This window comes from Saccostrea cucullata, unplaced genomic scaffold (genome assembly GCF_032062105.1).
Source record: "Saccostrea cucullata isolate Sc308-1 unplaced genomic scaffold, CSIRO_AGI_Scuc_v1 ctg102, whole genome shotgun sequence".
In the NCBI taxonomy this organism is placed as follows: Eukaryota; Metazoa; Mollusca; class Bivalvia; order Ostreida; family Ostreidae; genus Saccostrea; species Saccostrea cuccullata.
The window spans coordinates 482,854-495,070 of record NW_026938483.1 but is presented as its reverse complement, the minus strand read 5'-3'; the positions used below and the strand labels follow the sequence as shown (position 1 = coordinate 495,070).

The window sequence follows — 12,217 nt, the reverse complement described above, 5'->3', positions numbered from 1 at the left end:
ATTTTCCGATATTGACAAGGAGCACACGGCGGGTGTAACTGGTCGGCAGGGGATGCTAACTCCTCCATGGCACCTAACCCCACCTCTATTGTTTTGGAGGTCCTTGTTTGCTCTTCTTCTATTTTGTATTGTTTTATGAACATTTGAGTTTGAATACTGTTCGTAATCTCCATATATTTCATTACAGAATTCACAAAATGCTTTTTTAATTCTAAAAGAACAAAGTTTACTTATTTTACTTCAAATTTATTTTTGCTTTAAAGAATAATAACAGCTGTACCAAAGCGGAAAAAATTGGGGACCAAAATGTGAAACGTGTTGACGACAATGATAAACAACGAACAACTTTTAATCAAGGTTAAACAAGATGAAAATAAAACAAACTAGATTGAATTTTTGATTTACTAATTCTTTGTGTTCAAAAATAGAAAGGATATTCAACAAGTGCAAAATAAATTATTCTATACACACTGGAGACAACACTGTCCTCGTAAATTAAATAAATGAATAAATAAAATAAAATTGTATGTTTATGCATACTCCCCTATCAACAAAATTTAAAAAAAATATTTTGATGTACATTGTAGTTATCTTTTAAAATCTACATATCTCTAGTTCTAGCTATGTGTAAAATATAGTTATATTTCGTCATGCTAAGTAATCCTGTTCATAGAAACGTACATTGACTTCATTCAAGACATAAATGCACAGTTTTCTACTTGCAACCATTCTGCCAAACGTTTGAATATACAAATATTCAGAAGTAAACAAATACAATAAGCATGTGTGTGATATCTACAATGTCCAATCAATCGATTTGTGTCTTTGGTTTCTGCTCTCTCCGCTGCACTGGTTCCAACAACTGGTCTTGCTGCGACCAAAAAAGACAATAATGGCAAACGTGATATGCCTTGGTGCTTCGCGACTTTTTGCCGACATTTTTATCTGTCATCATCAAAATCGTCATGGTCATCGTCATCATCATCATGATCATGGTTGTATTCTTCTTCGTAGTCACCGAAAAAGTTTGTAGGATTACAACGAAAGAATTTCAGCTACAAAAAAAAAAAAAATGGAGAATGTTGGTGCCTTTGTACAACATAATGGATGATTATTTTACGTTTCTTTGTATTCAAGACAAAAATTATTTTGGTGAAAAGCAATGCCTACCCAAAGAATAATTCTATTTACTATATATCATTCTAATGAACAATGAGAGGTTGTAATGATTAGAACATTTTTATCAGTAAATCTATACCTCATCAAAATATCCCACGAAGTTGGAGCAGCCTTTAGCAGCACCAATCACCATAGGACTCTTTCCAGTCGCTATACCAGTGTCTGAAATGACAGCAGTGTTGTAAATAAAACAGATGTTGGTTAAAATCACTTAAAGAAATGCTAAAAAAAAAAGAACTTTTCGTTTTATATTTCAAACTCAGTGATCACTTACGTAAATGAACAAGAGCTGGTGAAGAGTTGTCAATTCTCATGTTTAGCCTGTCGTCTGATTTAGCGACCCTCACAAAATGAGGCTGCATGGGATCCTTAGAAAGAAAGTTGTAATGCATTTATTTAAATTCGGTTTGCATGAAAAAAGCTTAAAGTTACATTTGAGTTGCGTCAAGCGAAAAGGGACCTTCGTGACATAAACGTAATTACGTCACAATAGCGCTTCAAAGACGTGACGTCGCGCCGGTGCGTTTTAAAAAAAATCATACGGTAAAGCAAAACAAACATTTATTTGCGTAATACTAATGTTAAAAAAAAGACACGCCTATAACTGTCCGAAAAAAATATTGTAGAATGTCGTCAATTTATAGATTTACTGGTAATTTTTTCCAAAATAGTGTATAAACTAAATTAATTTTTGACTGTTCATGAATAGCCTTATTCATGAGAAGTGAAATATAATGTTAATGAACAAATCCATGTACGTGTTTACCTCAGTTATCTCTGAAGACAAGATTTCGCGGCTTTGACCTTTTCGGCTGAGCTCCAGACTCTATGTACAGATAAGTAGACTCCTGCATTTATTTCATTTTTTTTTTGGTGTGGGGGTGGGGGTTACATATTACATATTCCAGGTTGTTTCTCCGTTAGTCAGAAAGGCCCGAGAATTGGCGACTCAATGTCCAAAGTTTGTTATCAGAGATTAAGTAATCGAATCAAGTTACTGATACTAGCATAGTTCAATAGCATTTTGTCAATACATAAAGTAGGAAAAACATGAATGCACTGCTAGAAAACTGTAGCAATGACATAAAGGATGAAGCGGCGAAAACCATACGGACTTCTGTATCTCCTCATCAACACCATCACCTTTGGCGCAACGTACACTGAGGTTTGAAAACTGGCGTAATAAAATGTGAAGATAATCAACAGTGGTCATTTTCAAAACTAATTTAAGGTCTTGTATTTATTGCCTAAATTTATTGAAATAAATTAAAACTAAACACGGTAACTTTGGGTTAAGCTGATGTTGTTAACTTCAAGTCGAAAATTAAGAGCGATGATTTAAAATCAGACTAAAGTACATTAGTTTTATTTTCTGATTTGAAGTTTAGTAGTTTTATTTAAGGTAAACACAGTAGTTCCAGACATTTTGAGTTGAGCTTATAATCTAGCATAATAGTATATAATTTAATGGTTTGATTACCCCCCCCCCTCCCTCCCCACACACACACCCACACACATCCTCGCGTGCGCGCACTTTTTTTTTTTTAGATGTGCTTATGTTCGTTTTATATTACTACGGAAAGGGAATCTTTTCAAGGATTAATTCCGATTTTTCTTCGTTATTCTCTCTCTTGATTTCCTTTATTTTTTTCTTTTCAATTTAATTTTTTTTTTTTGTTGTTTCGATTTTGCTTGTTCGTTTTCGTTTTTACGTATTAATTTACTATTAATTTCTTTTTTATTTTGACCATAGACACTTTGAAAATACAATGGCATATGCACCCCCCCCCCTTCTCTTAAAAGATCGCTCCTATATGTGATCAATGAATTAAGTGCCAGATCAATAATTGTCTTGAAATTCACATCATCAGTCAAGTATTGGTAAATTATTCTGTTTTTCAAACAGTATATTAATAGTTCCGTTTTCTATCTCATACACTGTAGATGTATTTGCAGAAGATTAAAAGAATTTCATATTTAGAAGTTGTGCAACCCCTTTGTTGATGTTGCCGTAGACCTATCTCAATTTACACTGCGATTGTGAAATCAATGAATATTTACGCTCGTGCATGTTGTGATCTCTTAATAATATTGTCTGATGACTCCTTTTTTAAATCCCAGAATGTAAAATAACGTACTTTTATAACAAATGAAGATTCTTTCTATGTGTCTGTTTACCGCATATGATTTTAAAAAAGACATACATTATGTATATATATTTTTTTCAATTATGTATGAGAGAAAGTTTGATCCTGTTACAACCTGACTATAAGAATAAAAAGTTTGGTTTGAAAAAAAATACTAAGTTTTGTAAATAATATCCTATAATCATCATTAATCTGTGACTATAATTTTTTTTTTTTTTCTTTTCTTTTCTTTTTTTTTTTTTTGATATCACTCGGAGCTTCTCGGATGGCTCGCACCTGTTTGAATGGAGTGAAGCGGAGTCAGCTGAGGACTGCCGATTGTTCAAATGCATAATGATCTATCTGTTACAAAATAATGTTGAGAATAAATATAAAGAAATTTCCTCCGATGGCAGCGTTTACACGTATAATATATGATTTGGATTTTCAGCGGATGAGACCAATGCGTCTTACACCATTTACACATATATTGCCTTTTTCTATCTTTGATACAGCTGAATATGAATTAAACTGATTATTTACATGTACATGTACATGTATGTAACTGTGTATCAAATATTTATAGATTGTACTTTTAGAATGTTCAATAAAATATTGCATGAATCAACGTAGTTAACAGAAGAAAAGGTTAATTATACATGTGTTAATTATATACATGTATTAACGATTTTTGTATACTCTGATTTAAGTAAGAATTTAATGTCTGACTTTTATTGTTGTCGATCCAACTAATTGTTTTGCATCAAGCCTAGATATCTACATAACTTAGATGTTTTTATCGGTATAATTTTGTCTGAACAAATTCAATTCCTTAATAATTTTAAAATGAGAATAAAATATAAGATTTTCTCTTTACAAAATTGTACAACATACGATATTTATCTTTAACAAAATATAAACAATTGCAAGCGAAGTAGCGTGTCGTTGTTCCATGGCAAGTACAACGTGCCGGGCTCATTTTTGATTTTTGAAGGCCTCCCCCACCCCCACCCCCACCCCGTTTCCCCATGTAGTTAATTCATAAGTACATTTAGGTTCTGGGTAAGGGTTTGTTTTTGTGGAGGTAAGTTTGCTGATTATGGCGAAAGGGAAAAACAATACTTTCTCCGGGAATATCCTTACGACTTTACTACATGAACATAATTTTTCATTTTAGTCCCTTGCAAGCAATCGTAAATACTCCGTCATTTCTGTGAACATAAGTTATTTCTCCCATGGAAAATACCCTTGTTGTTACGAATGCCTTGCGAGATACCTTCAGAGTAGGAACTTGTTTGGTGTTGTAAATATGGTCAGCGGTCTGTCCCCTTGTGAAGGATCCTTTCAAATACCAATTTTTCAGAGATTAAAGCATGCTTATATTCATGTTGTAGAAAAAAGATGAAATGTTGTCGTTAAATATATTCTTTGAAAATGTACAACTTACTTCATTATTTCAATTTTGGCCAACATATACATGTAGAAAAAATTGTCGTTTTTTCCCAACAGCCTTATCGCTATTTTACAATGTATACCATCATATAGCTGCTAATTTATTTTTCGGGGGGGGGGGGACATTGAAAACTTAAATACATGTAGAAAAAATAATTCATAACTAATACAAAAGTGTTATATTTCGTAACAATAACGTTCCAAATATCAATAACGTTATGTGACGTTATTCAACGTTTTATAGCGTTGTCTTGTTAAAATTGCTTTGCTTTCATTTTGAGTTTTAATTAGAATTAAGAAGGTATACAATAAAAAATTTGGTATCAAAATATTCAGAAAAACTAGCTCTTTCAGAATCGGTGAAAAAACGATTTTCGAAAATTTTGTCACGAAGGTCCCTTTTCGCTTGACGCAACTCATTTATAAAGCATGCCAACAATACAAATCAAAATGCATTATATGACTAATACTCACCACGCCATTAACGTCAAGCGTTGCTACACTTCCGTCTCTGAGTACGAAATACGCTTTAACTACTCCCAAAGATGGAATAAAGGTTAATTTGTATGTGAAATGAATATCCTCAAAGTCATTTGACAAAAGGGCGATTTCTCCTTCGAAAGACTTAACCATAAACTCAAAACAGAACGAAAAATCTCCATCAAGGTCCATGTTGTTCATCGCCCAGATGAGGATTTTGCCGCCATGATCAAAGAGCACTGACTTCCGGAAAAGTACAACTCCGGTAGTGGGCATCTGTTGTACACGGTTATATCGCTCCAGGAAGTTTCCATTGTATTTGAAATGGAACATCGGTTTGCAGCCTACAAAATGTTATATTTGATAAATCTCATTAACTACGAAAAACCGCTAATAAGTGATTAGGCCCTAGGTTACATGTCTTATTTTTAGATATAGAGTTCATGGTATCTTGTTGATATTTCGGCAATTAATAAAGCTTTTCTGTTCTATATACCTCAAGTAGGCCTATGTTTTAATGTGTTCTTACCTGCTTTTTCCACTTTTCCTGGGATGATCCAGTCACACGTACAGATATCGGGCCGGTACCACGTCCCCCTGGGACACTTCATGGGGGTCATGGTCTTGTGTCCGTTATACAGGTAGAACAGATTAGGGCGGCCAGGAAAAGGCAAAGTGGTTCCGAAAGCACAGGCTGTAATATTTAATAAGACGTATTTTGTGTATTACAAGGTATGACAAGACGGATGCAAGTCTTCTATCGGTTTCTCAAATGCTTATACGAGTGTGTATTGTTTTCTTCAATTCATCATATAAAACATTCACGATGCCGTTCTTATTAAAGAAAAAAAGTTTGGCCATTGGTTGAAAATGATGTTATCAGATTAACTCATTAACCCTTATTGTAGCTTTTTAAAAAATTAATTATACTCACGGTGTACGAGGTTGTTCTTGTGACAAGTTGCGTCTGGAAAACAGCCCTGTTTGTAGGGATTGAAGTAGAAACCGTCATTACAAGTAAGGTATCGGGATTTTCCCTTGATACACTGGTAAAATCCGTAACAACTCTGTCCGTCTGTATACGTAAATCCATGAGGTTTCCGAAGACAAGGATCTGTTAAAAATAATAAGTTATCTAGAACAGAGACGAATTGATCATAACCTAAAAACAAGGCTGATTACATGTATATTTTTTTCATTTAACTCGAAAGTGCTTAGTGCGATTGAAATCAGTTTTTCATTATTTTTCAAAAAATGGGTTTTTCATTTGATAAAAAGATTTACGCTTAACTCGCCGTGCTCTACAATCCATAATGATTTAAGTTGCATGATGCATATCTCATGAGTGAGAATTATCCTAAATTAGGCAATATTAAGACTTAAAAGTTCACCTTAAGTATGATTTTTTGTTATATTGGTAAATATTTGAAAAATATCAGATACTTTATTATATCCTTCTCGCTAATCAAAATATTATTCGTAATATTTACGCTTTTACACAATTAAACCAAAGGACTCGATCATCGTGTAAGACAGTACCTGCAGGGCACATGACTTCGTCGGCATGACGACATTCCTTTCCGTCGTAAAACGTGCCCGCCGCGCATGTCTGGATGAAGGCTCTATCCTCAGCACAGTGGAGGTACTGGTTACAGGATCCCTGCAGATGGGAGTACGACCACCCGCCCTTCAGGCCCTGCCCGCTACACAGGCCAGATGAGGCTTTACCTGTTAAAAATGTTTATTTCAATTTTTGGTTTGCATTTTGAAATTTCTGGGCATATTTGAAGAAGGGAGATTAAAATGTCTCGTGTATACTATTTTATTAATAATTTTAAAATGTTTTTCAAAATGTTTTAAATGTTTTCATTTCCGACTGAATATAAAAAAGTTTGCTTTATCTCTTACAACGAGTAAAATACAGTTGTCCAAAAAAATAGACTTTACCTTACTGAAATATTACTGAAATGTAAATAAAGGGGTTAAAATAACGAATAAGAAATAAATGGACTCAAACCTTTATCATAATATTCGCCGAAACTTTCTACCGATGTAACGAGCTCGAATTCCGCATCATCATCGTCATCATCAGCGAGGGAAGTCAGGAACATAGCGGCCAATAGGCATGCGTGAATTATCAATATCCTAAGATGGAGAATAGTAGAGATGAAAACATTATAAAAAGGCTTGAGGAATTTTAGGTCTTAAATAACACAATTTTATTGAATGTTATATTTAAAATTCATGTTCAAATATATTCCTGAAGAACATGCAATTCCTCTTCTGACAAACTGTTGGTCGCTATTCTGGACCAAAGAGCTGCAGATCCAAGTGTGCAAAATGTTATATTGTTTGGGAACTGCCTATTGCAGATATTTCACTTGCTTTTTATAAAAAGGTCTCCTTTGATTTTCCATGAAACTTTCATTGAAAGTCATAGATCAAATGAAGTGTCAGTTTTTACAAATATTCAAACTCTAAACCCCAGGTGTTTGTCAGTGCAGTTAGACAATTGATCGACAGTTGACTTGCACTCACAGATCTTTAGCTCTCTGGTCCATTTTATTTTCCATCGAAAGGGCATTGTCATTTTGATGGAATTCAGAAAAGGGTATGCACAAAAATAAACTTCACTTAATACAAAGAAGTATTTTCGTCTTTGATTACCAGGCTCTTCGTTGCAGGTGTTTGTTATAATTAATTAATTTAATTAATCCATAAAAATTTCAACTTTTTGTACATATGGTTTTATTAAGTTTTTGGGGGTCTGTGTGATTTTTCCTCCTTTACAGTGGATTTTTATTTTTATTTTTGATATTCCTTTAAGTTATATATTATCAAATTATTACTAAGCAAAAAAAATTTTCTTAACATCTTACCTCATTGTTGCAGTCCGACCGTATCCCTTGAAAGTACAACAGTATTTGCCACAAAAGACATTACCATTCCTTACTTAGTCCCTACATCACGCATCAGTCCATTTATTAACCCTTATATAATAGATAATTAAGATAAAGACTTCCATATAAAATAATTATTATTTTCACAGGTTTTGGAAATTAATCTGGACATGTTTATGATGCAATGACCGCTACCTTAATTAAGAAAGTGGGTCACTGTCCAGTGAGCGCTTTTGTCGGACCGCTAAATGGAAGGTGCGATGGGCACCCGCTCGATCGGAGAGGACTTGTTCACAAGCTTGATACACATGTTTTCTGGAGATAACACATGTTTTGTTATGTTGCACTCATAATTAATTAATCCTTGAAGATTCCGAGAGAATTCGAAAGATTTGTGATTTTGAATATTTCTTCTTTCAATGGTTTCGATTCGTTTTGTTTTTGATTTCTGCGTTTAGTAGACAAAATATTTTGTATGAAGGAATTTACTGCAAGAGTTGGTCAATTAAAATACGATGACTTCTAAAAAGAAATTCTGTTGATTGTTGTTGCTATTCTATTTTTTTAAAACGCATTTTTCCTGGTCCGTACCAGTCTTTCATAAATTGTAAAAGTTAAACTTCTTTAATTTCATAGTTGTGAAATAAAGTCAGAAATCAAAAACGTTTATTTAAAAGTGAATTAAAATTGCTCAGAGATAATTTTCAAATTAATTTCTGAAATATTTATTAAATAAGATTTTTTAAAAAAACACATCTATCTTTTTTTCACTGCATGTATTTGAATCTGTGAAATAATAATAAACTAATTATTGGAATAATTAAAGAACCTTTTAAGAGGTAGTTCAAAAATGTTATTTTTAGAAAGAAGTTTTTCTCATAGTTATCCAAAACTAGCTTAAAGCTAAGAAGAATCGTGGTTTTGAATAGATGTTACATGATAACATTTTCATATTATTGTACTCTTTCTATATAAATGAAATATTTTTACATGGGAATACAATTTCTGTCAATTTTTCATCATCAACATCATCATTATCATCAGTGTCGCATTCCTCACAATTCACACATAAAAAGAACTTCACATTTTTTCCTTCGAATTCAGTTTTTTTTATTTCCAAGTTACTTGGATTAGCGTTGACCATGTTTTATTTTTACTATGCATTTTGCTGTATGCTCTTTGTTCCCCCATTCATGATATTCAACATTTTACTTTAATCTTCTAAATCTTAGTATTGACTTAATTCTAAAATAACGTTTCCCCCTGAAGCCAAATGTATTATATAGTAAGCCTGCTGCTTTTGGGGAAACTTTCACTTGTATTTGATTTACAAAAAAATATTTTTGTATCCCGCATGCAGTATTTTTAAAATGGAACTCTCTCAAATTATAGGAAAAAAAACTTTTCTCCATATATTCAAGTAAAATATTATTGAAACATGAATAAAACTCTGAAATAATTTGGTAAATTCAATTTTAGGATCACTTTTGGATAAATTATGATCGTTACTGATGAAATGTTAGAATTGCACTTGTGGTCAGAATGGGGATTTTTATAATTTGTTTTCCTTTGTATGTAAGACTTAAATAAAGTAAGAAATGGGAAGAGGCAACCTTGATGGATCTTTTTCAACAGTTTACATAAATATGTAAATGACTCTGGAAGATTTAACCAAAGACGACGACGAAAAAGCTGAAGTCGCTTATTTGGCCCTTATCGTCTATAGATAGTAAAACATCCAAATACTCATAACTTACATGTCAGACCCTTTGGTGTCTTTAAATCATTTCAGAATTGGGATATACTAGTACACCGTATACAACGGGTAACGCGGGGGAGTCGCTAAAAAGTATGGGGGAGTCGTTTTCAACGTATGGGGGAGTAGATTTTCACCGCTTCGGAGTCAGAAGAGATGTGGGTCACGTCTGTTTTCGGTATTTATAAGATGTATTTACAAAAAACAAATATCCCACGGAAAATGGCAATAGTTAAGCTTTATTTTGGTCATTTGTCCGGCTGTCATATACGTCTAGTTTTCTCAAACACTTCGAAACTATTTGACAGTTTTCATATTTACGTTGATCGGATGGTAAAAACATGCATGATTTGGACTATCTGCGGCTTGCGTAGGGATTCTCACTGTTAAAACAGCAAAAGAAATCGTTTATCTTTTAAATGCAACAACTTAAACTTGACTAGACTTTATAAAAATTCATAATTAAGACATTTTCTCCTCAGACAGTAACGGTTACGTAGGGGGGAGTCGTGTATGGGAAAGCACATCGAAGTGGGAGTCGCAAAATAAAGTCAAATGCATACTCGTACTTGGTGTTGTTTTCATCTCTTTTATACTGCCAATACCTTTTTATTTACTCGAAGATATCTATAAATCTATGTTTGATTATTTCCTTTATATTTTGAAGTTACGAAGAGAGATTTTTTTCTGTGGCTTTATCAGTTCTAGAGAAAAATCAGCATTATAGATTACATGAACAATTGGATTACATATCATCGGAGCACATGTGCTTGGGGACAGGACCTTCCCCCTCAATATGTAATTTCCGTACATGAATATCACACAAAATTCAATCCACGAACTCAGGAACCCTAACTCTCCTAAAATAAAAGAACAACCAGATTTATAATTTTAAAATTTCTTGATATCAACCATTTTTTTAATTCGTGAAAGGCAGATCTTTGAAACGGTTGCACGCGCCCCTTGCCTTTTTCTTATGGAAGGGGGTTAAATTTAACTGGTATATTTTCTCGATTAGGTTCACAGATAACATTCATATATTTTTTTAAAATTATTTATCATATAAAATAACACATTTTGAGACACTAACGAATTAGTATGTCAAATTGAGAATATTTTGGATAATCTGAGGTTAATACACATAGGTAAATAAACTAAATATACAGGATGAATGCTGAAGAAGGGACTGAATTGCATATTACCTAAAACGCTGGAAATGTATGTCTATGATAAATAAAACGAGAAGTGTCAATGTAAAAATAATTAATCACAAACTTTGCAGTTGAAAAGAGAAAATACGAAAATATTTCTTTTCTGTATACACTTCATTATTATGATACCCTCTCTTTCCTTGCCCCAGCTATATACAGTTTCTCAGAATATGATACCCCCTTTACCCCTCCCCTATCGCAGTTTCGTGAACACATAGCATGGTGTATTGTTGTAACAGAATCAGTCTGAGGCAACCAGCATTATACATTCATAGACAGGTATCGAGGGCAACATGCATTTTGTCGGACCCAAGAAACAAACTGTTTGCAGGACACTGGTTAGGCCGAATGCAAATAGTTTTGTTCGAGGGGTCGACGAAACACATTTTGCCAGATCTAGAGAACAAATTCGATAAATGTTTTGTTATACAATTTACTGTTTATTATGATATAATCATATGCATGATGAAATTTTCGTTTCACACTTTGACATAAACGGTACTATATCTCATCGAATGGTCCAACATCTCGCTCTCCACGGTCAAACAGCTATTTATTTGAAGAAAACAGTAGAAAGGTTATTCTTTTTAGCATAAATTTATATAAAAAATTTTAAAAGTATAACAAACAAAAATTACATACAACTCACCTGAAAAATTTTGAATTTTGACAAGGAAAAAAAAGGTTGTTGAAAGGAGGTAACATACTTTGACAACCAAATTTTAGCAACACATTAGCAAATAACAGTTACTATCCTGCAACAATAATAATAAAAAAAATAATTTTAAAAAATGTTTGATATTATTAACAAATTTTCTAAATTAAAAATCGGGTTGTTCTTTTTTTATGGAGAGACTTTCATTGTCGGAAGTTAGGGTTCCTGAGTTCGTGGATTGAATTTTTGTGATATTCATGTACGGAAATTACATATTAAGGCGGAGCGTGATTGGTCAGATCTGTTCTAGAAAAGCACCATTGACCAATCACATCTCGCGTTAAATATTGGATGCAATGTTTAGCGAATTTAGTGGACGACTTAAACTACATCACTTGCATGACTGGATATCGCATCTGCAAAACACGACTTACACGATTCTTAAATGACCGCGATGG

General features: G+C 33.2%; 1 protein-coding gene across 1 annotated transcript; it reads right to left on the bottom strand.

The window, feature by feature from the left end:
• Positions 1-469: 469 nt before the first annotated feature.
• On the bottom strand, positions 470-8,223 carry LOC134250386 (uncharacterized). The gene is made up of 9 exons (XM_062732738.1): positions 8,117-8,223; positions 7,255-7,382; positions 6,777-6,965; positions 6,172-6,351; positions 5,767-5,931; positions 5,232-5,581; positions 1,454-1,547; positions 1,259-1,341; positions 470-1,055 (listed from the first exon to the last, which is right to left on the bottom strand). Exons 1-9 carry the CDS (start codon positions 8,119-8,121, stop codon positions 942-944), a joined length of 1,308 nt encoding a protein of 435 aa, XP_062588722.1. The 5' UTR covers positions 8,122-8,223; the 3' UTR covers positions 470-941.
• Positions 8,224-12,217: the final 3,994 nt, after the last annotated feature.